At 46.1% G+C, this 25,413-nt stretch overlaps 2 protein-coding genes across 7 annotated transcripts in view; one reads left to right on the top strand and one right to left on the bottom strand.

The window, feature by feature from the left end:
- The first annotated feature begins 2,214 nt into the window (after positions 1-2,214).
- On the top strand, positions 2,215-10,082 carry LOC309441872 (uncharacterized protein). Of its 6 annotated transcripts, XM_082057072.1 has the most exons (8): positions 2,215-3,786; positions 3,910-3,991; positions 4,871-4,995; positions 5,761-5,824; positions 6,091-6,212; positions 7,640-7,893; positions 8,541-8,792; positions 9,960-10,082. In XM_082057072.1, the coding sequence occupies exons 1-5, from the start codon at positions 3,719-3,721 to the stop codon at positions 6,148-6,150; spliced, it is 399 nt and encodes a 132-aa protein (XP_081913198.1). In that variant the 5' UTR covers positions 2,215-3,718; the 3' UTR covers positions 6,151-6,212; positions 7,640-7,893; positions 8,541-8,792; positions 9,960-10,082. The 6 variants fall into 6 exon arrangements, with proteins under 6 accessions (XP_081913198.1, XP_081913197.1, XP_081913195.1 ...); XM_082057071.1 differs by having other exon boundaries at positions 6,091-7,893; XM_082057069.1 differs by having other exon boundaries at positions 5,761-6,009; positions 6,091-7,893.
- Positions 10,083-10,100: 18 nt separating this feature from the next.
- LEKR1 (leucine, glutamate and lysine rich 1) overlaps positions 10,101-25,413 on the bottom strand; it is a 38,246-nt gene continuing 22,933 nt past the window's right edge. Inside the window, exons 7-13 of the mRNA XM_082057066.1 lie at positions 19,172-19,253; positions 17,788-17,865; positions 17,131-17,334; positions 15,671-15,764; positions 12,621-12,773; positions 11,474-11,773; positions 10,101-11,105 (exon numbers count right to left, since the gene is read on the bottom strand). Coding sequence (XP_081913192.1) covers positions 10,710-11,105; positions 11,474-11,773; positions 12,621-12,773; positions 15,671-15,764; positions 17,131-17,334; positions 17,788-17,865; positions 19,172-19,253 — 1,307 coding nt within the window. The 3' untranslated portion in view covers positions 10,101-10,709. The remainder of the gene's footprint in view (positions 11,106-11,473; positions 11,774-12,620; positions 12,774-15,670; positions 15,765-17,130; positions 17,335-17,787; positions 17,866-19,171; positions 19,254-25,413) is intronic.

Below are 25,413 nucleotides of genomic sequence, written 5' to 3'. Positions count from 1 at the left end.
ATGGTTTTAGTTTAAGGGAGTTTAACAGTACGAGCTGATGTGACATTCCCATAACAAAATGCACCTTGGCCACCCCCATACCCACTGTATGGCTCTGGGAATAACCTGAAAGCCAAGTTTCCATGACTTCAGCAGAAATTACGGGAGACAGCAGGCTCTGTCACTGAAGGATGGGTGTATAGGTTTGGTGTCCTGCCAAAACTGCAGGGATGGAGTTCATCCAAGTGTCTGGGACAAGCTGCAATGGGGACGGTTTCCTGGGAAACAGAGTGTTCTGCATCGCCTGGTGCTGCAGCCGCTGTCAGAAACGCTGGGCTGGAAACAAGGTGCCCCCGCTGCACTTGGAAGGTCTCAGAGAGACCCGCGGGAACTGCTGGGAAACGCTCCAGCTGCCCAGTTCTCCTCAGTACGGGGGTTTGGCTGCGTTGGTCTTGCCCTCAGAAATGCTTTTCCTCAGAAAAAAAAAAAAGGAATTTGTTAAAATATTTTGGCTAACTAACATTTCAAGTCAGTGAACTCAAACTGTTGTGACTGTCCTTCACTTTCAGCTTTGTTACAGATGGAAGGATGGATGTGGACCAAAATCTTTGGGTGGCTCAGGAAGGAAAAAAGAACCTGTGATCAACCTGAGAATATTCTTGATGGAAATTGGCCCAACAGGTACCCCAAACCCAGTACTGCAAAGTGTGTCTTATGCGCTGCTGGTAACAACAGTGATTGCACTGGCAATTACACCCCGCTCAGGAAAAAACACTTGTGTAAAGGAAACAGCTTTCCACTCCCACCTCCCGCCTGGCCACGGGCCCGCGGGGCTTTCAAAACAAACCCAGTCGTTAAAATTAGAAAAGGTGGCCTGAAAGGATGTCGTTATATTCCAGTGGAAGGGGAAAAACTGCAAAAATTCTTGGTTTTGTCCCAGGAAAGCTGGAACCCTCTTGGCGGTTGTTCAGAGGACGGGGGCTCCCGAGCAGCTCTGCCGCTCTCCCTGCTTTGCCCAGTCCCCCCGTCCGCTGCTGGCGGCTCCCGCTGCCGTTCTGGGCTTTATTCTGTAGGTGGAACTATTGCAAAGCGCACACGAGCAGCTGCTGCGTGTGCACGCTGGTGCACGCACGCTTGTGCACACAAACACGGGCTCCGCCGTCAGCCCCATTAAAACCAGTGTGAAAGCATCCGAGCGCAGCTCTGCACCAGCTCCGGCCTGAATCGCCCAAAAAGACCAGTCGCAACCACAGCCGTGAGAGTTAGTGAGTTGAAATGGAGTTTACACACCACAGCCCACGCTCCTCCAGCCTGCTGTACGTGAGAAAACCTCCGCGTGAAGCTAATGAGCGTTGACTTAATTGCACTGGTGGGCATCTCTGAGGTAAGTATATATGCAAAGTGGTTTGAAGCAGCAGGTGATGGATTGAGGTTGCTGGATTAAAAGCTGTCCCAGGTTTGCAGGAGACGAGAGCCAGAAAAGCCCTTGGAGGTGTCCCCATATCTCTCAGTGTGGTTTTCCCCAGCATTAAAAGCTTTGTTGTCCCCAAAGAGGCGACACGACGTCTCGCTGCTCCATGAGCTCCCCTAACGATCGCTCTGCTCAGCTAATTGCAAACCCAGATCCCACCGTAGCTGCTGCCTCCCTGGGGCTGTGCAGGGCTGTGTGGGGCTGGGATCGCCTCACTCCTGTTTCATTAAGAATCAGTTTGTCGTCATGTTTCAATTTGAAATCACACCGTGAACATTGCTGCTTCACTCGGGCATCCTCCAGAATCGCACGCCAGACACAGCGATCCCCGAGGCTGACGGAGCCGCTGCAGCCAGAATTAATTACTGCACAAACCCAGCGAGGGCGATACAATGCGAGGCTGAGTGCGGGACCTGATTAACGTATTAGTGCCAAATATTGGAGGAAACCATTGAGTATTTATGCCAAAACACATCCCATTGTGTTCAGCTCGCCCGTGCCCCTGTCCATGGGGCAGCAAGGGCTCCAGCACCCGCAGCTCCCGCTCCCCCAGCCCAGGTTTTGTCCCGGGTGAGATGGGGGGGCCAGGAAGGGAGAAGGGTGTGAGCTGGCGGCAACAGAGCGAGAGGAGTGACCAAGTTCCTTCGCCTTGATGTTAAAGACAAAAATTGTACATATGTCCTTTGAGTATTTGAGGAAGTAAAATATATCTGCAGGATGCAAATAATTGGTGAGCAAGGTAAACTTGTTGGCTAATTGAAAGGCAAGATTCATCCCCATTTTAACGATGTGCAGCCTGTGAAGGCTCTGCCTGCGCTATAGCCTGTGCCACTCAGCTAAGCCTGGCTTAAAGGCCACCTTTTTTAATTTGGTAGGAAAAAACACATACAACCTCAATTGGAGGCTTTTTACCTGATCTAAGGAGTTGCTCACTGAGTGTTCCGGCTGGGAGGGAGGGAGCGCGGGGGCCGGGGAGGACGCTGCCCTGCACATCCCCCCTCCAGCAGCGAGCACCGATCCAATCAGTGCTATTTACCCACCAGCTGCTGGGTAAATATCATACGGGACTGTCCAAGGCAGAATTATTAGACTGATGCTGCTGTTCCCTCTGAGAGCCGGGATATCAGAGTGAGACACGATCACGTAAAAGAACCAGGTGTATTTGCTGAAGGGCTCGCACAGGCTCAAATGCATCACCCAGTGAAGCAGCACAGCTTCCTAACACACCGACGAGCTGCGGATCCTCACGTTTATTGGGATTTAACCGTAGCTGAGTACCCAACGCCTTTCACAGCCAGTTTGAAGTCCCACTTCAAAGTGATACAGAGGCTGAGGAGCTGGTGTTTTGTTCAAAGCCTGTAGGTTTCTATTTGCCACAATACCTCTGGGGAAGAAAACCAAACCAACAAAAAAGCCGCCTTCAAAACAAGCAAACAAGAAAATCCAGCCAACCTTAAGCTTATACACCAATTGGTGATGTTTCAAAATTAATGCCCCACGCTGAGAAAACACGCAAGGCTGACAGATACTGAACGCGAACAAACTGGAGGGGACTAGAGCTGCCACAGGTGTTCCTTTCCAGAGAATAAAATGTGTTTTCACCAGACAAAGAGCATCCTGGTGCCTCCCTCTGCACCCCAGGTGCGCCCGGCCCCAAGCCAGAGCTCTTGGGGTTCCATATTTTCATCCACCACCATTCGGACGCTAATGGATTCTAGCACAGTAGTTTGCCATCAAGGAAACCGCAAGCAACAAACAGAGATGTTATCTCCGACATATGGTTCTTATTTGAGGAAATACGTCTGGTTGCATTAATTGACACAATATGGCTCGGGGCCGGTTTTTGTTTTATAACTACTCGGGGGTTCCCCTGGCAACGGCAAAGCCACCAACAGCGATAGCGGAGCCGAAAATGCTCGGGCAGGACCCAACACCCTCCTGCTCCACCCAGACCCTCCTCAGCACGGGGAGTGCAGCTGAACCTGACCTTGCGGCTGCAGGACCTGTCGTGGCAGCGTTGGGACGTCTGCGTCATGTTTTCTCGCACCTTCCTGACCACGTTGCACCGGGAGGCTGCTAAACGGTGCCAAGACATTCGCTCGCCCTTTCGGCTCTGCATCCACACGTAGAGACTTGTTAGAAAGAGAAATCGGGTGGGGAGAGGAGAACAAACCCCTCGTTTTCCCTGGGGGTGCTGTTGTCCTGTTTCCTCACCAGATTAAACTCGCATTCGTCCAGCCCTGCGACTGCAAAACCCACAGACACTGGATGCAAGTGGCAGCAAACGAGCTCCCCTTGCGTGATGCCCAGAGGCCGCCTGGCCAGAGAGATGGCAGGTGAATAGTATATATAAATATTATATATATATATATACATATAATATATAAAAATATATATAAATATAATGTATAAATTAAATATAAATATATAAAATCAATAGCAGGGTGTCCTTTTGACAGCAGAGCCCTCGGCTGGGAAACCCTCTGGCATTGCCGGGACGTGACCAGAGAGAAACAGCACAGGCGGAGGGACACCAAGCAGGTAAGTCAGGCTTACCAAGATAATAAAATAAGCTGTGGCATAGAAGAGTAGTCAGGCCATCGGACAAGGGTGCGTGTCTGTCTGAGGGTGTGTTTGCACATATTTTCTTTTGCAGGAGAATTAGATGAAAATGATTTAATGCCGCATTAAATCCTGGGGAGCCCCATTTGCAAGGGCACCTGGTGTCAGGTTCCTTTTCCGTGCGGTTCCTGTGTGATCCGCGTCCCTCTGGTCGCACAGCTCGGCCTGGCCGGGGTTTGGGAGCTTTGAGCAGGGACGGTGAGGTTGGTGAGCGGAGCCTTTGCCCGTCGAGCTGTCTACGGGGAGACAAGACGTGCTCATTGCGAACTGCATTGCTTACACCTTGCTTAATTAAGCTTTTGCTGATTACAAGGCCAGGGATTAACTTTTCACCAGTAGATGTGCTACTTTAAACCAAGTCCCCGGAGCAAACCCTGAGGCTGTGCGCAGTGCGTTTGTAACATCCTTGCCCAAAACCAGCCAAAGGAAAATAGTTCCTATAAATACTAAATCACTGCCCACAGCCGAGCCCTTGCCCGACACTTTCTGGCTGTTGCTGATGATCCTTTTTTACTTCTTTTTGGGCGCTTTTCCCAAGACAAACATGTGGTTCTTTGTTTGGAACTTTACGATGATTAGAATGACCGCTCGAGCGCTGGTGACTTAAAACAAAGGTTACAGCGCTTCCCACGGACGGGAAACAGCTGGATAAGGGATGCTGAGCGGGGTTTCCATAGAAGTTGATGATCGATGAAACCCGGCGTTTCTCAGCTGGCCCAGACACTTGAAAAAGTCATCTCGTAAGCCAAGAGAGGGCAACACGCGCGTTATTGATGTGCTTGTTGTTTTATTTCTCAGGGACCTGGAAGTGGTTTCGTTGACCGGGATCACGACCCTCGAACCAGCCCCACCAGCAAAGCAGAACCTGCGGTGGCTCCTCCGAGCTCTGTGACCCCGCATTCGAGGACCCGCGTCCGGAGCAGGTACTCGCCCACTGGCCCTTATCCACCGCAGCAAAGCGGCGCCGTGCGGAATAAATCACTTTCCACGTCACATAAATTGGGAGACGGAAAATACCATTGATGTCAGGCGCTCCGGCGGCTCCTGCCAGCGCAGGCTGCTCCTGACACAGCATTTTCCATGGTGTTTTTTCCCTGCGCGCTGTGAATGACCCGAGCACGGGGGCTCCTGCCCCACCGGGACCTTCCGAGCCCGACAGAACCACTTGAGGCCGTTTTCCTCTGGAGCGCACCGAAACTTCCCTTTGCTAAATGTCATCCCCTTGCTCCCAGCATGGACCACCCTGCATTTTTCCAGCCTTTGGCTGATTTTTGCCGTCCCCCCCCGGCCAGGATTTCCCTGCTGACAACACTGAGCATCAAAAATACAAGTCAAGCCTCTTTCTCCCACCCAGGGAAGGCAGATCTGGCACCAGCCCCTTGTGTGTCGCACACCTATATTCCCCGCTAAAACGAGGTTTGGTTGCGTTTTGTAAAGAGCTGGCAGCTTAAACACACTCAAAATATTTCTACTATTGCCCTTGAGTGACTGTTGAGGGAGCAAAAGTGGCTCTGGGCACATTTCTGTTCACTCATAAAAATCATCTGTGAGGTCCCTGCTTTCTGCAGTCGGGATGAATAGTGCAAGCAGCCATTTTTTATCACATTTCCAAGCTTTTTCCAGCAATGTCCTATCCCAATGGCTCCAACTTTTCTTACCTTTCCGTAAAGGACTTTATTATTTCCTAGATTTACCGCCAACAGACGACTCCAGGAGTGCGGGAGGTGGCAGAAGGATCCACCGCGTTCCCAGGTCTGTGTTGTCTCTGGTCCCCACGAGCGCAGCTCTGAGCGAGCAGCTGCCCCGGGCCAGTTCTGGAAGGAAAAGGGCAAGTTTTAGCCATTTCCACACAAAACTGCAGAACAGAGATGGTGCAGTTTCCGTGCACACAGCAAACGTGGCGGGTACAGGGCAGACACCCGCCTTTTAAAAATCAGGTGCTGAGAACGAAGAGTTTGCACCTGAAATCCATTGCTGAAGATATACTAATTAACTAATGATAATTGCATTGACTTTAGAAACGGCTGCTGAGCAAGACGCCTGACGTGACCAAGCTGCTGGCGACAAGGTCACAGTAAAGCAGAGAAGTCACCTGAGGAGCACGGACACCCCAGCAAAACTGGGTTTGCACAGCCAAGAGGTAGGGAAGTGATTTATTTCCCCTGCTCAGTGATTTATTTCCCCTGCTGAGCCTTGCAGACGATTCTGAGGTGGCACTTGAGACCGACCCATGACCGGGTTGGGACGTCGGGTTCCACTTTAAGTGGTTTTTAAGATGAGTCCTGTCCCAGCTGGTCACTCACAACGTCCCCTTTGAAGCCCCAGCTCTCAGCACACACCTCGTGTCACCGGGGCTTTCCAGGATGTGGCATCCTGCTCAAACTGCAACACGACTGGGGAAGGGACTTGAGCACAAGCCCTATGGGGAGAGGCTGAGGGAGCTGGGCTGGTTTAGTCTGGAGAAGAGGAGGCTCAGAGCTGAGCTCAGCACTCTCTAGAACTACCTGAAGGGCAGTTCTAGCCAGGGGGGGATTGGGCTCTTCTCCCAGGCATCAGCAATAGGACAAGGGGCCATGGGCTTCAACTCTGCCAGGGGAAACTGAGGCTGGAGATTAGAAAGCAATTCTGTGCAGAGAGAGTGGTCAGGATTGGAATGGCTGCCCAGGGAGGTGCTGGACTCACCGGCCATGGAGGTTTTTAAACTGAGCTTGGCCATGGCACTTAGTGCCATGATCTAGTCAATGGGCTGGAGTTGGACCAAGGGTTGGACTGGATGATCTCTGAGGGCTTTTCCAACCCAGTCCATTCTGTGATTCTGTAATCTGCAGCCTAAGCACCAACAACTGCAAAGCTCAGTATCAGTGCCCCATTCGGTCCCATTTTTGGTTTGGTTTTGCTTTTACAAGGCTACAAAGAGACCTCAGGTTGTCTGGCTGTTTGTGTTTGTGCCTGGAGCAAAACAGACCACGAAGGGCCCTCTATAAAAGACGTTGATAGCTGCTGCCGTGCAGTCTGACCGGGCTGTTCCGTTACCTCCTGCTGCTCCTCGTCCAAAGGCGGCTGCATCATTGCAGACCTTTCACACGCCACCGCCCGCAGCCATCGGCTTCTCATTGCCACCAAATTGTCCCGTCGCTCTGACATCAGGGAATTCGGGCGCTTTGAAGCGTTTCTGGCCCCTCCGTCCTCCTACCCGGCCACGTCCAGCGTGGGACGGACGAGGACGAGGTGGGTTGGAGCACCAGTTGTACCAGGTGTTGTTTTCCTGCTTCGGATTTCCACAAATAAGAAGGTGCAAAGTGGAACTTTGGTTTCTGCTGAAGCGCAATCCCGTGTGTTTCGACTTGTGGTTTGAATTCCAGCTTCTTTTGGATTGACCATAATCAAGTCACATAATTAATTATTTCTTTTTTCCAAGTGGAACAGAATATACATTTAAAATATAAATTTATTAATAATTTATTTTATTAATAATTTATTTTATTGAGATATAATTTAATATAAACTTGACATTCAGTACTGGTAAAATGAGGTATTTCATCAACTTGAAGGTTTCTTTGGCAACAGGAGGCTCCCCAAACCAACCGTTTCCTGTACGTTTGTGGATCTGAGGAAGCAGCAAAGCCAGGTTTTATGGGCTAAATGGCTCTGTGTCATCACCTCTGTGTTCCCGACATTTAGAACGGGTTGATTTTGAGGAGATACATAATCCGAGCAGCCAGCGTCCCCCCCAGCTGGAAAAGGAGAGCGAGGAGTCGCTGGGACCCGCAGGGTGACCCTTTTGTGCTCTGGGGAGTGAGGTTACGACTCACAGAGCAAAGGTAAGAGCTCAGTCTGGTTTTGAAGGGGCTGATGCCGCTCTCAGACTCGACACAGTGATGGTTTCTGGTGCAATTAGACGAGATTCGCAACCGAAGCATCAGCACATCCCTTTTGTTCAGCGTGTGACAGCAAATAGATGGGAAATGAAAACTGAGAATATCTGTGTGTGCAACCGTGTCTGAAAATGACTCAGTTTTGCTGGTCGGTTCTGCTCCGCGTTCATTTCTATGGGGTGATGTGCTGTCCCTTTGAGCTATTCTTCTCCTTTAATATTAGCTAAGATATTAAGCAATCCTGGAAAGACTTTTGGGGTTGGTTTGTTTGAAGATTATGATGCTAAAATGTGTATAGAAGAATACCCCACGCTAAAAATCCGTCTTTGAAAATGTAGTAGGCCATAAAATATTTGAACTAAAAATGACTAATTATTCCATTGTGATAATTACTTGTGTTCCTTCTGTAGAAATTAACCAGGTAGCTTATAGCAAAGTGAATTCATCCATTCACACCATCCCGTTCCACCCCATGCCAAAGGGATGGGGATAAGGTGTAATACGCGTTGTAGACATTTTTTGTCTTAACTATTTTTAAAAGCAGAACCTTTTTAAAGTTTTCCCTGTTCTTTTGTGGCTGTTTCCATGGGCAGCACAGCAGGGAGGACCGTCCAGCCAGCGGCTGTAAAGCAGCGTGTGATGGGTTGACGTGACCGACGGTACCCAGGGAACCTCAGGGTCACGAACGCTTTTCCCAACCACGAAAATGGTTCATTTTCCTGCCCGGTGGGAGCGCAGCGGGACGCACGGAGCGGGGACGTCGCTGCTCATCCCGGGGTTTGCTGGGAACGGAATCACCTGCGTGGTGATCACCACTCACCCGTTTGGGAGCCACAGGAGTGCAGGTTTGTCGCGGGGTTGTCACAGGGTTGTCGCAGCGTTGTCGTGTGTTTATCACAGGATTGTCACAGGTTTGTCGCAGGTTTATTACAGGGTTGTTGTGGGTTTGTCACAGGTTTATCGCAGGGTTGTCGCGGGTTTATCACAGGGTTGGCGTGGGTTTGTCGCAGGTTTATCACACATTTATCACAGGTTTATCGCAGGGTTGTCGTGGTGTTGTCCTGGGTTTATCACAGGTTTGCCGCAGGGTTGTCACAGGTTTGCCGCGGGGTTGTCTCAGGTTTGTATCAGGTTTGTCGCAGGGTTGTCATAGGTTTATCACAGGTTTGTTGTAGGTTTGTCTCAGGGTTGTCACGGGTTTGTCTCAGGGTTGTCACGGGTTTATCGCAGGTTTTTCATGGGTTTATCGCAGGTTTGTTGGGCAGGTGTGTCAGGAAATCGAGGTATCCGCAGAGACATGAGCAAAAATAATCTGGGGGACCTGGCCCCACTTGCCTGGGAGCGTTTTCCGTTCATTACCAGGGAGCAGCTCCAGCGCAATGCCAGACGCTCCTATTTCCCATCACACAAATGATATTTCCGGTGTTAAACATTAATCTCGTGCAGTATCCTTTTTATTAGCCTACCAAAATTAATTTTGTGCTCTGCTTTGAGGATGAAGAAAACCCCCAGATGAGCACTAAGCATATTTGGTTCTATTGTTTCACGCCACTGCATTTGCATGTGGAGTTTATTCTTTCTTGGGTAAAATACACTTAACCACCTATAACAATTAAAGATGAAATCAAACATCACCTCTTTGTTAGGTAGAGTCATTTTAAATAATTAGGGTATGTTGGTGCATTGGATTCCCCAGTTCAGGGATTAATCCTTTATGGAAAGATTGGGGCCTGTACAAGCTGCTGGTCTTGATCAGGCAACAACCCCTGCACTTGTCCTCACTACATGAAAATAATTTGGTTTTCAAAGCTGATAAAAAAATATGTCCTGACATTTATGTATTTTGCTTATTACTTAGCAATAGGAGTCCTGGGTTTCTGTGAGGGAGGGGGAATAAGGGAAATATTTGTTCTTGACTTAGTTTGGGTGCATTATTTATATGGATCCTCATGCCAGAAACATTATTGCTGTGACCGCTCTGTTTATTTTCCCTGCTATCCCTTTTTTTACAGTGTGTGACCACACAGTCGTTCGTTCCTCCTGCAGCTGCTATGGGACATAAACACCAAAGCGGTGGACGAGAGCCTGGATTTTATATCAGACCTGTTTGCACCGCCCAAGGGATATAACATGGAACTGGGGATATGTTCTGGTACCAACAGTAAGAATGAGAGGGGGTGGGTGCTGCCCACATCTGGTTTTGCTTCACACAGATGTTATTGTGGGCAGAACAGTCCGTAGGTGAACGTCGTTCCTCTTCTTCGACACAAACGTTCCAGGATGAAACTCCAACTCACGACACCGGCTACCGCAGGGTTCGCCCCGACGCCTTTTCCACTGCCATACGGGCATGTAAAATGATGTAACAGCATTTACTGGATTGACGTAATTTTAAAAGTCTCATACCGCATTTTTTTACACCAGAAACGAGCAATTAAGTCACGAGGGAGAACACACAATATAGGAAAGTTCCAACAAAGCACTTAGAGAAAACGGTGTTTGAACTTGGCATTTATTTTAATTACACCTATTGAAGATGCGCTCGTCTAGGAGAGACAATCTATTTTCTTTTTTACTTTTCTCATCTTTAAATGTAGATAGCGTGTAATTGCACTGATATGCAATGGACAAAGAAGCATTATTGCATTCAAAATATATTAAAAAAATAACTTAATTTGAAGTTGTAGAAACGCATGCGTTGCATCAGCCACAGGGCGCACAAGTGAACGGTTTCCCCTGCGCTGTGTGTGTGTTTGGGGCTGTCAGAGCTGACTCAGTTGCCTTCTAACAGCGGCAGCGATGCCGCTGCGGGGCTCGTTCAGCGAGGCCGTTCTCCCCCTGGGGGGCCGCGGAGGGGCCGGCGCCGCCAAACCCCCCGTGCCGCCGCTGTTCCGCTTACCCGCGGTGGGGGCCTTGGCGGCTCTCGCCATCCCAAACTGTGCGGAGAGGTTGATTTCCTTCCCAGCGCCGGGGCCGCCGCGGCTTTGCTGCCCGTAAGCAGAGGTTACGCTGCCCCGAGTCAAGGAACGCGGCGATAACGGGAAGTTTCCACTGAGCTTTTTTAGCTCCAGAACCTGCTCCCTGGCTTGAGTCAAGGCTGCGGTCAGCTCGTAGCGCTCCTCGCACTCTCTGCGCACCGTCTCCTGGAGAAGAGCGTTCTGCAAACAGAGACAAACACGGCTTAGAAAATGCCACAAGGCAAGAAGTGCGGCTGTGGAACTGCCGGGGTGAAGGAAACAAACCCTGCAGCGCTTCCCCGCGGCCGCGTTCCTCTGAACGTCACTGCTCAGCACTTACACACAGGGGACAGCGTAAAACCTGCACGACGTTCTCGGAAGTGATTTCTCCTCTGCTGCCCACCCTCCTACCCGTTAGGATGGATTTGTTTTATAAATCTTTTCATTTCAATGGTTTTTAAAGCAGCGCATCCCAGGGTCTGAATTACAGATGCTTCAAATGATTTTAGCGAGCGCATGTCCCTCGGTAAAAATAGCAAAGCAAAGCATTTCCTGGGCCGCGCTCCTACCTGCTCTTGGACTTGACTCAGACTGTGAATCAGCTGTGTCCTCTCCTGGGTTAATTTTTCCAGTTCATCTGACTTGTGTTTAATTTCTTTCCTCATATTATCCAGAAATGACTCGTTATTGTTCTTTTCCACTGTCAGCTGGAATTCAAGTTCAGTAATTAGTCTTTTAAGGCTCTGAATTTCTTTCTCCTTGTCTTCATCTTTCTCTGCAAGTTTGATCTGGGCATCTTGTAGCTTCTTTTCAAGAATTTCAGTCTCCATCCTTAAGCTATTGGTGGCGCTGGATATTAAACCTGGGATCTGCATTAGATGAGACAAAAATGGCATTAATCTCCATTCAGTGGATACCTCCAGGTATATAGAATTAAATATCAGACAAATGTTGACTTCGGGAAATAAAACACAAATGCAAACGTACATGTCCTCAGAGACGAAAAGAAGTGCTTTGAATTTACATAATACCCTGAAAGGAGATCAGAGAGATGTAAATGGATCAAAACTCACTCCAAACAGAGAGATTAATTAGTGCGTCCAAGATCAAAAAGAGAAATAGGAGTAAAAGTGGAATAACAACCACTTTACTGCAAGTCAGTATTTCCTCAGGGGTTTAAAATCATAGTCAAATATTTGTAAAGTGAACTAAGCCGAACTGTTAGCATCAGCTCTTTAAAACACTCTGTCCCGTAACAAATTTTAAAGAACAATATAATTTCATCAAATTGATTTGATTTTTTTTCCAGAATTCTCAAGAAATGTGTCAAATATTTCGAAAACTAAGGGAAAGCTTTCAATTTCTGTATAAAACTTGCAAAGCTGTGGGTCTGGGTAGCTGGGAATTGTGGTGCAACCACCAGGGAAGTGGTTCACTGGCCACGGGGCCTTCGCCCATCGGTGCTGAATTCATTTGGGATGGAAAAAAAACCAGCATGGATGGGTTTGGGATAACTTGTTGTAGTCTGAAACAGTCCAAAGCTTCTAAAATATAATGATGTCAGTTTAACATGAACTAACAACTACAGCGTTTGGACATAGATGAACTGCAGGTAAAGAAAAATGGGAGAAAAGAAGGTTCTGCTCCTTCCCTTGCTATTTCTTAGGAGTTTACATCATCTGCTGGCAGAGAGCGCGTTTTTGGAGCATTACGCACCTTCTTCTGCAGCTCTTCGTGATCTCGCTGGTATTTTGCGATTAATTCCTGCTGTTTTTGTCTCTCGATCTCCAGTTCCACTCTGGCTTCCTCCTTGACTTTAAGAATGGCCTCTTTGTGTCGTGCTTCGCCCTTGGCCAGATCCATCTCCAGCTGGGGAACAAGAGTTTGTTAATGATACAGAGCGACTCAGCTTCAACTCTTTGTTGCGTTCCACGCCGCCGTAAATGACGGGAGGTGAGATTGGGCAGACGGGCGTTTTGGGCACATTGGGCAGCCCTGGGAGGCTCTCACAAGCCTAAATTTAGGCGGTTGAACTTCACGCTAAATCACTACAAAAGCACTAAATTACAACATACTCAGCTGGTTCTTAAAACAGATGATTATTTTGCTGGAAGGTAAAACTCTGGTCATTATTATTTTCAAATGCAGCAAAATGATATATAATAAATGACATCTACTCTGCTAAAAACAGGCCATAAACTCAATATTAAGATATTTAACTCTTTCTTATAACATAATTTGTTATTCACGCCACTCAGCCTTGTGAGAGAACAGCAATTTATCCTATGAATTTGGCCATTCAGCCATCGTTTCCTGCGTTGCCTGGATTACGGAGGAAATCCTGGAGGCTGCATTTCCAAACCTGTTTTTCCGAAACCCGTGCGTTAATTACTATTATGTTTCTGCAGGCTGAATTCTAACGGACTTAATTGCATCACGCTGAAAGAATACGAAAGGCACATTAAACACACACAACACCAGGCTAATGACTTAAAATTATTAAAAGCAGAAAAGCCCAGAATGAGCTTAATTACAATTATCTCATTCACACACAAATTATGAGCAAAAGTATAACAAATCTCCCTAACTATGCGGAAAAGAGAAACTGGAAATATAGTCATTATTTTTAAAATCAAAATATACCCAATTCTGGGCATGGAATAGGCACAAATTCCTCACTGGTTTACCTTGAAATGGGCGTATTTGTATGATTCTTAGAGTAGGTGATTGATGATGATGATGATGATGATGATTATTATTATTATTATTATTATTAAAATGTCTTCCCCATTATTCTATATAGGAGTTAGGATTCTAATTGTAGAAAACCAAATTGATGAACTCCACATATTACTATAGAAGCAGATCATATGTTTGATGCCACTTGATAAAAAGACTACAAATAAAGGCAGTACGGAAACCCGAGCCCATTCTGAAGATTATCTGGGCATTCTTCACATCTAACACTTGCTGCTGATAAAGCTGATAACCAGAAGAGGAAATCAAATGGCAGTTTATCTTCAAGAAAGTAGAGTGGCTGCTAATTGCTTTCAAACTACCTACACACGCCTCATTAATTAATATTTAAAAAATTCATATAAAATTATATCCTGCGACTGAGAGGTTAAGAAGTTCTAAAAGAAATGGAACCGAGCTTAATTGCTAGTAGGCCAAAAATTTGCCAGAGACTAAATAAAGCTTAGAGACACTTCTCATGTACTGAAAAAGACAGTAATTTTAGTCACCAGTTATGTAAGGCTGAAAACAGAAAAGTCAGAGTTATTGTTCAACACTATTTTCAATTTTTCCTTCACAGTTTTTTGGGTTTTTTTAATTTCTTCTATTTAGTTTGGGATTTTTTTTGGTGCTCATGTAAAATACTTGCAGATTAAAACCAAGTTTACATGCTCACAGTTGTTTATGGCAAAGAGCTTTCCAAACCCCAATGAGCACATCCACTGGGGACGCACGTTGGGTTCCTAAATCAGCTGGAAATGTTTTCCACAGCAGAACTCAAACCCAAGTGTTGTTCCAAAGGTCACAGCTCAAGAACCGAGACATCGCAAGTACACACTAAAAGACAATGAACAAGATACAACTGAACGTTGCAGAATGCGATGATGCTCGTTAACGATGCAGCTGGCGGGGGGAAAGTTGGTTAATTGCCATGAGTGACACAACGGCCACAGGGATGGCACCAGCACGTGTCACAGAATCAGTTCGGTTGGAAGAGACCCTCAAGCTCACAAAGTCCAACCATTTCCCCAACCCCATCACTGCCCCATGTCCTGAGAACCTCATGTCCGTCTGTCCAGCCCTCCAGGGGTGGTGACTCCAGCACTGCCCTGGGCAGCCTGTTCCAATGCCCCACAGCCCTTTGGGGAAGAAATTGTTCCCCACATCCAACCTCAACCTCCCCTGGCGCAACTTGAGGCCGTTTCTCGTCGTGTCACTTGTACCCCGCACCCAGAGCTGCCGGAGGTACCCGGCAGGGCACCCACGCACCTTTCGCCTTCCTCGTCAGCTCTACAGATAACAACCCTGCTGCCTTTTGCTATTTGACAACTCCTGGTCACTCCAGAACCGCTACACTACAACTGCTTGTGTGTTTAGCTCTGCTTTGGCTTGCAAATACCCATCTTCCAAGGAAAGGATATTTTTGCTCATTCGCTTATTATTTGTTTTATAGATTAGTTTTACAGACAGCAATGTTCAGTTTCAGTTCAGCTAACCCGCAAGCAGGAAGGCTCCGCGTTCCCTCCACCTTGCCAACAACGCATAACCTTGTTTTTACTGGGAAACTACTTCAGTATTAGATATCTGCTTTCCTACGCTTCTCTGCCACGTAGATCAGGAAACAAATCCAGTTACTGGTGTGCTTCCCCGTGCAGAACTATGGTATATAGGGTGTATAACCCACACTGTTGCACACAGAACGCGGTGGGTGCTGTTTGTTCACCCCCGGCACTCAGGGGACTGCACTCCTGACACGGGCACTTCACAAATACCCCGAAACCTGGGCAGTCTGGATCACACCTGAGCATCTGTCAAGGCTGGGAACACTCCTACTAAATACCTGCTGCGTTCGGTTCCAACCCATGTAGAGAGATCACCCATCACAACCTGGTGTACAAAGATTATCGACGTGTTTGCGCTTGAGGAGTTGGGTATCTGGCTTTCTGTCCTCATTCCTGACAGCTCACTACAGCTGAATAAAAGAAATACAGAAGAAATGGAAAGGGTGCCAACTGCCCCTCCAGCATTACCTTCTCCCTCCAGGTATCTTCATTCCGCATCTTCTGTCTTAATGTTTCCTGCAGCTGCTCTGTTCTGTTCTGATGAGAAATCAGCATTAACTCCCTAGAAACCACAAAAACTCGTATGTAAATGCGTGCTCTGTGCAGACTGGGGGGATGCCATTTTCTTGCAATTAAATCCTTTGTGGCCAAAGCTCGTCTTTCCCTCTGTGTTTGGTATTCTGTGCTCTGAGCCCAGCAACCCTGCCTGGCGCCCAGGGGCCCGGCGGAAATCACTGCTCAGCATTTGCAGAACGCCGCCACCTGCTTTACCAACTCTGTGTGTTAAAGAACAAACTATACCTGCTCTTTCTTCCACACACACATATTTAAACCTCAGATATTGTTAATACTTCTCAAGTCAAATTTTGAAGAACACTGAAAAACCGTTATCATATTCAAACCAGAAACTGTATTCAATGAACTCAGGATATTACTAGCATTAATTTAAAAGTTGTAATAGGTTTTGAATTAAAACCATTGAGTGCTTTCTATTGTTAGAGTTATTGTTTGTTATGTGAGGCTTGTAGAGCAAAAGCCCTGGAGAGTTTATATTCTTGTAATTTAGATTATTAGCAGTGTACCACCTGGAACAACTCACATATCTGGGGTTTAAGTAGAAGGGAAATATTCTTAAATTAACATGTAATATCTTTTCATGCAGGTACTAAAGTACATGGACTATCCAAACCCTTTAAATATTAAAATAGCTTAATGCCTCTTGGTGTCCATCACTCTCAGAACACGTCTGTCCTCTCCTAAAGCCACTTTTCTGAATAGATTTCCCATTGCACACAAATAATGTATTGCCATGCCTTGAGTAGGGAAGTGCACTTTCTCTTTTGCCTGTAAAAGACAAGCTAATTCATCAGTAACTGAAAATTTACTAGCAGGACACTTTTAAATGGTAAAAACAAATGTGTGGTTGTTAGGAATAAAACTGGATATATAGATTAAAAAGTAATTAAAAAAAAGCAGGTTTCTGTTGGTAAGTGCAGCAATCTAAGCCAACGGCACTCAAACTGGACACCACTCCAGGAAAGACAACCCTCAGAAGCTCAGCGCCTCATTTTCTACATCTGAAAAGTAATTAGAGGGAAAACAGCAGCTTCGTTGATACCTGAGAACCTTCAAAATACGACGAGACTGGCGGGAAGTTTCCCGTACGCTTCACCAAATACTAAACCGTATCCAATAGCCTGGCATATTGTCATATTGACAGCATTGTTACAGTTTGCACGTTGCTAATATGGGAATTTAAACTCTCCAGGGCGTTTGCTCTACAAGCCTCACGTAACAAACAGCAGCTACAACAACAATCAAAGGGTGTTTAGATTAAGCTGGAGCTGAAGCTCTGCAAAGTAAGGAAGTTTTTCTCTCTTTTTTTAAATTTACTGTTATTTTGCGGTCCCAGGAGACGCCCCGATCACCTCTCTTGTTTCAGCACGGCCACCTCCTCCTCCGCCTGCCGCAGACAGGCCCTCAGCGCCTCCAGCTCGCCCTCCCAGCGGCCCGTCCTCCTCTTCAGCTCTTCTTCTTTCTTCTCCTTCTCCGCCACCTCTTCCTGCAAGTGCTTGCAGACCTGCTGGCAAAGGAGGAGAGACTCCTCCTTCTCCTTCAGCTCCTTCGTAAGCCTGCAGATGAAAGAAAGCGTCAGGATTGCAGTTACTGGATTCTTACTCACAGGCAGATACTAAACAGACAGAAATTGTAACTGGAAAATAAGATATTAGACAAAGAGCTATATATTGTTTATGAGGTTAAATCTAGTGACGTAAGCACAAAACTAGAAAGTAAAACCAGGAAAAAAACATCATATAAAATCTCCATTAAAATAATAAAATAATTCTTTTGCTCTCACTGCTCAGAAATCTGTATGTTATGTCATGTTATGTTTGTATGTTATGTTTGTTATGTTATGTCATGTTTGCTATGTTATGTTATGTTTGTTATGTTATGTCATGTTATGTTATGTTTGTTATGTTTGTTATGTTATGTTTGTTATGTTATATTTGTTATGTTATGTTATGTTATATGTTATGTTGTGTTATGTTTGTTATACTATGACATAGAATTTAAGCATTTACCTCGACTCAGAAATCCCATTTTCGTATTTCATTTTTTTCAGTTCATTTTGACAGACATCAAGTTCCGCTGATTTCACCCTAAGAAAACGTGAGAAACCTGTGTGTTTGTCCAAAGCACTGACAGCCCTGCTCACGCAGCAACCCCAACACCAGGCTATTGACATATTATCTAACTCACATTTTCTATTTTGGTTATAAAGGCAGACAACAACAAGTTCTGTTAGTTCTAGTTCTAGCCAGCCTAACCCAGGATCTAAACAAGTGCAATGTTGTGAACAAGGAATGAGATCTTGCAACAGCGATGAACGTTTCAAGGAAGATATGAATAAAACCGAACAAATAACAATTTAGTAGGTAAGAGGGCTGGAAACTTTGCAAGTTTCTTGTCATGATGTCATCATTTCACCAGTTAATAACCATGGTTAAGCTTCATATTTACATTTAAACAGATCTACAATATGTTATTTTATTAAATTGTACCCATATTACATCGAAATTTTAATATTGCATTTGGAAACACTTTCTGTTTATTTAACTGTGTCCACGAAATACTCATACTTAATTTTTCATACTCAATGCTTGTATTATAATTAAAATATTTTGTTGCTAAGCATTCCAAATATTTGCAACTTCGTTACGTTCAGACCCTCCGAATACAGGAACCGAATCCAGAAAGTACGCACCATAAAAGAATTAATCCTTGTCTAAACTGCAGAAAAACATACAAAAGACCAATGGTAGCTGGTCTGGAGACTGGCGGGACTAGTTCATGACTCTTCAGCTCCATATTTGAAGCAATAATGTTAATTATCTGTGCATTCTACAGGTTGCTGCTGTTTCTGGCTGATTTTCTATGCACAGAAATGCAGAGATCACAAGTGTTCTCAGCTCCAACAAGTCTTTGCTGACATCCTCTTTTTGCTCTATTAATTCAGGTTTTGTATACTCTTCACTTCAAACCATAGGCACAGTAAAATTACAAACCACAATAACACACTGATGCAGGGGGAAAAATCACAGCAAATTTATATTGGGGAAAAAACAACTAAATCATAATCACTGATTAAATACTAAAGTTTCCGATTAGTTTCAATGCACCCTTCCCTCCATCCCAAACCTACAATGTGAAATATGACTTTCCACATAGATTTTTAGTCCAGGAGTTGTGTGGATTTCACTTGTGTGTTAAATGAAGTGTGGGACCGAGCTGACCTGACCCTCACCAAACGCAGCGGAGGAAAACAGCCCTGCTGCCACCAACAGACTCTGGTGGGTAGAAATACAGACCCCTTAATAGGCCATAACCCTCTTGAGTCACCATGACAAGCAGCGAGCCGTTCGGCTTTACGCAAAGCGGCAAAACCATCGGGCACAGAGCTCTTACGTCAACAGCTTTCTGTAGTGCTCCAGCTCGGCCGTCACCTTCTGCAGCTTCAGCCCCGTCGTCTCCACTTGATTTGTTAAATCTGAAAAGAAAAACACGGCTTTCATGGCTGTGTTATACTGAAATAACGCACTTTTATAGATACCGTGGTTTATTTGCACGTAACTCCTCGCTCCCACCTCCAACAGGCACTGCCATCAGTCCCACTGCTGCCTCCGAACAAATGACCCTCTGTGAAAAACACAGGCTTGTAAATCGCAATATTTGAACTGATTTCCCACTGCTTACAATCCGTATAAGCCCGCTATTTATATTTTCTTAAGAATAAGAAATGACTTCTACTGAGAAGGCCGGGATGCAGAACAGGTTCCCGGTTTCTGTTCGTATCTCGCAGACACCGGCTCTACAGCAAGAAGCTGCTTTTCATTTGTTCGGGGGGTTTTATCCTACCAGGAAACATGAACTTCAACTAAATGTAACTATGAAATGCTTTAAATCATAGGGTTTGTACATAATGCTGAGAGCAAAAGCACGTGGGAAGGTGGACCTGACAATAACCTGCTAATGCTGCTTCATATAAAACATTGACACTGACTTGCTGGCAATATCTATTTTGTATTACTCTCTACCCAAATGTGATCTTTCAGAACACATCGCCCACCACTTTCAATCCGCCGTTGCCTTTTTCCCAGTACATATCCCACCTCTTTTCATTTGGACAATTAGTTCAATTTTGTTTTCCACTTGGAAAAAACCCTTTTTTGAGCAGAAACTTCAGAACAAGATGAACTACAAATACACGCACACACTCTGGAAACTGCATATATTAAAAGCAGAAGGCCATCATAAGTATAGATAATAATTCACCCATATTTACAGTTACCTACTAGTAATAATTAACTGCAATCTGTATTCAGTCAGAGGATACTTCCCATTTACATCAGACTTTCAGGAACTTTAGGAATCAAAAGGAGCGATTAGATGCGGTTCTACCTGCGAGCATCATACGTTGGTGTTTAGACCAAACAAGTCTCAGGAATCCATAGGGACTGACGCTCTTCAGCACAGAGGGAGATGATCCCCCAGCTTTGTGGCGAGGGCTGTTTTCCCTCGACAATAGCCACAGCAACGGAAAGCGGAAAGGTCTGCCAAGAAGTGAATTAAGTCTTGTGTGTAAATCAAGCTGCGGCCTGGCAAAAGTGAAGTTAAACCTCCTTTGTGGACACAAATACGTTCCCACCGTTAAACGCAGCACCGTGTAGCGAGGGCTGAGCTGGGAGAGGCTCGAGGTGAAGAGGAGAGCGGGCTCTGGAGCAGCCTTGCTGCCAAAGTCCCCTGAGACACCCCAGGCCACCCTGAGCTGGTGCAGATGTCCCTGCTCATGGCAGGGGTGGCACGGGGAGCTGGGAACGTCCCTCCATCCCAAACCATCCTGTGATTCTCTGATCCCCTCCCCGAGCGCTGGGCTCAGCGGCACCAATCCTATTTAGCAGCACACACAACTTCGCTGCAAACTCTTCATTGTTCGCCACTTTTTCACCTGCTCTCGCCATCCCTCCTTACCCCGCGATGACTGAATGTTTTCCTGTCATGAGTTAAGCACTTAGTGGCTTTGCAGGCATGAAAAGGGAATTTTCCTGAAATAAAATCACGTTATTTCAGATTCTACAGTTTCTCAGTATTCCTCGCAGCGTCCCTTCTCAGCTGGGGATGACAAGGACCAGCAGGGACTGGCTCCTGGAAGGACAAAGAGATGGAGACTGGTACCTTCTCTTTCCCTGCTTGGATCAGGGCACATTCCCAGCTCCGCAACCCCTGTTCTGGTGCAACGGATACTGACTCCACGTGGAATTATATTTACTAAATAACCAGTAGCGTGCATTTATCTCTGTTTGTCCCTGCCATTCTCCCTGTGACAACAAGTCCGCAGGTGCTTTGGTGTGACTGTGCTCCTCAAACCAAGGGAATGTGGTCGGAAGCTGCTCCACAGAGCTCTTTTCAACCCTGCCCAAAGTTTGATGGTTGTGCGTGACCACAATAAACGGGGAGGGCAGCTTAACTGCTTGCCAAAAGCCCTGGGAAGCAGTGGTTTATCACCCTTCAGTGCCCTCACAGCGTTTCAGTTTTATGCCTGGACAAACCAACCGTGTTTCCCCTCAGTTCGCTGGGAAAGAGCATCCACGCTCGTCCAACAGAACCCCTGGAGATAAATCACTGACAACTCACAACTATTTAAAGGCTCTGCGTGTGACAGCGTTCTTGCCAAAAGTTCCTCTCAGCTGTTTAAAAAGAACTTCTCTGCCAAGCTGCCACGGCAATCAGAGCCGGGCGGTCACTGTGTGATCTGCGTCCTGTTATCGGCACCCAAAACCCGCACGGCGGACACAGAACCACAGAGCGCGGGACCGAGCGGCCACAGCCGCTGCTCCCCGCACGGGAATCGCGGCCAAGCACACGGAGGACAGATCAGACCACCTGCACTTACTGTCCTTTCCTTTGTTTAACTGGCCATTCTTCGGTCTTGTATTGTTCTGTACGCTTTTCCAAAGCTGAATAATTCAACTTTGATTTCCTGTCATTCACCCTGACGTTGCCTTACGAAGTAAACGGCTCTGAGTTCCTACAGAAAGAGAGGAAACTTTGGCTTCACGCAGCACGCAGATGTTAGAGGGAACACGTGGGAACAATCTAACATTGAGTTCTACCGCGGCGTGACTGCTTTGTCACAACAGATTAGGACAAAATTGCTGTAGATCAACATCACCGAAGGGAGAGCCCTTTGTCTTTCTTCTCATGGGGACGGCTGCTGCAGAGCAGCTTGTCGCAACCACCCCTTTTTGGCAACATAAAATATATATATATATATATATATGTTATTACAGAAGATCTTTGGCATCTCTTTAATTACTACGGTTATCTTCCTAGATGTGAGAGTATGGACACAAGTCTGAAATAAAAGAAGAGAGATAATGCATATTTTGGTTCTAGTATTAAATTAATATTAAAATAGCTTAATGCCTCTTGGTGTCCATCACTCTCAGAACATGTCTGTCCTCTCCTAAAGCCACTTTTCTGAATAGATTTTCCATTGCACACAAAGCAAACCAATAATGTATTGCCATGCTTTGGGTGGTCTCTTTCAGCTCCATTTCTTCTTTTACTCCGCTTGTTTGGAGTTTTCCTGCTGGCTGAGCATTGGACAAGAGTATTTGCATGAGGGGGTAGATGGATTCAATTATCCAGCTGGTTTCTGCAAGTCTTGTCTAGAGAAAGTTCCCAAATCAACGGGAGCTGCTTGGCAACAAGTCCCAGGGATCAGACCCACGGAGACTAAATAATACACATTTCAATCAAGCTGGAAAAATACAGTACGAATGAGGAGAGCAACGAGGAGACGGTAATACAAATGGAAACTTATGCTGAATAAAGAAAAGCATATTCAAACGCTTATGTAAAAATGTTCTCCAGCAATGAAAATAAAGCTTGTTGCAAAATAGGCAAAACCAACAAAAAGCGCTCATGCTTTGTAACACTGATACTCATTTGAAAGCTTTAAGTACCACATTTTAAAGACTCTTCAGTCCAAAGCGCTCTCAACGTTGTTTGAGTTTAATTCTCCTTATCTTTGTGTGTTCTCCACCACGTGAGACTGTTCTGATGGGGACACAGACTGAGGGGCCGCGGCTCAGAACACGCACAAAGAAAAGATAAGAAAAAACAATACAAAGAACCGAAGCTGGTGACTGTTTCCTCTTTTTGGGCAAATTCCCGCAGATGCAGCCCATGGTACCTGCAGAACACCAAGCGCCACGTCTGCCCATCAATTGGTTTTAGGAATTCAGCCACCCGGTTTGCACCCTCTCACGGTGCTGAACGAAGGCTCCAGTTCCAGCTCGGTAAGCAGCAAAACTGGTAGAGTTTCAGTACAAAAAAAAGCTCCGTAAACTATATTCCCATTGGGTAGGCAGCCGCTCTGGAGGCCATCAGTTCTGCAGCTAATTCATAACAGATTCCCCGCGGTATCAGTTCAGAAGCACGTGTGATCGAACCATGTGATTTTGTACTTTTCCTGCAAAACCTACCAAAAAAATCCAAGCTGCTTTCTGAAAATGTTGGTCTCATCTAAATCAAAGCTCAGTGTTTTATACACATGCAAGAAAAGGAAGGTTATTTGTTGGTTAATGTGCACATCTCCAACAGCTCCTGCAGACACGCAGACCCCGCGGGCACTTGGGACCCGTTTGCTCCAGCAGCACCAGCCCAGTTCTACTAATGCTGCACCAAATTCAGATGTACACTTAACACAGATACTTAAGTACATTTATTTAAGGAGCATACTAGAGAAGCTGTGAGAAATATGAAATACATATGTGAAAAATTATTGTGTCAGACTAGGAATAATTTGCTTCACTGTATGTTTCTAAGGAGACCAAAGAAGCAAACTGAATACTCAAAGTCCCTACATGCAAAGAACAGAACTATTTATTCTTATTTATAATATTTAATGTACTATGTTCTCTAAGATAAATTATTTTTTGTATACACAATAAAGTATTTATGACTCACAGACCTGTCTGGAAAGAGCCCAGGGCCGGACTCCAGTGTACAGACTGACATCCTTTCTGGAGACCCGAGCGGTGCCACCAGGAAGTCCCTAAATCACCAGGAGCTGCCAGGAACCGGGAGAACATGCCAGAAACAGGAGTGCCTGCTCCTTATCTCCCCCCGCACATGTTGCTGACGGCTGCCAGGACCCAGCGCTCCGGCCCTCTGCTCCCAACTCGTGCTTCACTTCCTTCATGTTCGTATATAAAACAAGCAGAGCAAAAGCAAGATAAGAGACCAGATTCTAAATTATTTTGGGCGGTACAAATCTAGAACACATTCAGTGCCCTCAAAAGAATAAGCCAGCAACTGCGTACGCCACGCAAACATGATGGCAATCTATCCCCAGGCCTTACAAAGTGTTTAATTAGAGAAACACCACCACCTTGGCAAAACCAGCTCCCCTTTTTGTCCCCAAGTGCACAAGGGACGTGTCACCCGCACTTTTGCGGCCAGGGAGACGGCAGACACGGCATTTGCTCCGCCAGGGCCAGGGCTCACACTTGGACTTGCTCTTTAAGGCTGAATTTTCGGCAGAAGTTCCTGCCTTTTTGAATCCGAGCTAACTGGGATGTGTCAGAACTGCTCGTACCGGCCCACCAGCCAGTGGAGGAGGAGGAGGATGCTCTTTTCATCGGGTTCCTCTTCCACTCAAAGTGCCTCCTGAAAAGCGCTAATGAGCCATTGCTTCGTCTAACCCATGTGTCACATTCTGCTCAAACACCAGCACCGCGTTCCCCAGCTCTCACCCTTCCAACTCTCAGCACCGCAGCTGCAATTAATTAAAAAAACCCACTATTTCAACAGTACTTGTAGCATGAATAGTGGATATTTGAACCGCAGCCTACTTAAAACTACAGGAAACTATTCTCTTGTCGCATTTGCAAAGCTCTTCCAAGCGGTCTTTAAAGTGTCATTAAAGACACTTCAGGCAGATGAAAATACGGCTCCTTGTATCCACGAAGCGCGAACGTTCCCGCTGGAGCGTCCCGCTCGTCCTCCAGCTGCCGCCGCTTCGACAGCATCTCTCATTAGTTTATTCCGCGATTACGTTCAGTAACTTCAGCAGCATCAAAAGATTTAAAGGCCGTGTTTCATGCACACAGCCAGCAACCTAAACCTGTAACTGTAAACAGGCTAAAGAAAACCTGCATGACTTGGTGAAGAAAAATTCTTCCCTGACTGTGATTAAGTGGAGGAAAGGATTTGGATGGTAATGAAGAGTCCAGGTATCCCCTCCCCTCTTTTAGGGGAATGTGTTCTTCTGCTGCTCACAACCCTAAGAATACACACAAAGATGCTACCATGAGGCATTATTGATTTCTTTTTCTTGTGAGTTTATCTGATTAGACAATTATTCACCAGACCTTGCCCTGTGTTGAGCATTTTTCCAGCCCTGTCGTCTCGAGTGATGCACAGTGAGCCTGAAAACTGGTAGGAAAGCAGCAACCAACTTCACTGCTATCATATGAAATATTCCATAATTTACTGTTCTATGATAAATACACAAAATACGGATCTTCAAAATATTGGCTGCAGAAAGCAAAGTCCTTTCAAAATAGCAAAATCCCAAATCCTCCTAAGTTTGGGGTTGTTTTCTGGATCATTGAGCTATTCCAGTACCAAAGAGGGACATT

This window comes from Streptopelia decaocto, assembly GCF_964273445.1.
Source record: "Streptopelia decaocto genome assembly, chromosome: 6".
Lineage (NCBI taxonomy): Eukaryota > Metazoa > Chordata > Aves > Columbiformes > Columbidae > Streptopelia > Streptopelia decaocto.
Note: the sequence above shows the minus strand (reverse complement) of the source record. Positions and strands in the feature narration are given on the sequence as shown.

What these genes read in the sequence shown, in the direction of transcription:
- LOC309441872 (XM_082057069.1), top strand. Translation starts at nt 3,719, where the DNA reads ATGCAAGTGGCAGCAAACGAGCTCCCCTTGCGTGATGCCCAGAGGCCG. An exon ending in CCTGGCCAGAGAGATGGCAG is followed by an intron (nt 3,787 to 3,909) that starts GTGAATAGTATA and finishes TCCTTTTGACAG; the next exon opens with CAGAGCCCTCGGCTGGGAAA. An exon ending in GGCGGAGGGACACCAAGCAG is followed by an intron (nt 3,992 to 4,870) that starts GTAAGTCAGGCT and finishes TTTATTTCTCAG; the next exon opens with GGACCTGGAAGTGGTTTCGT.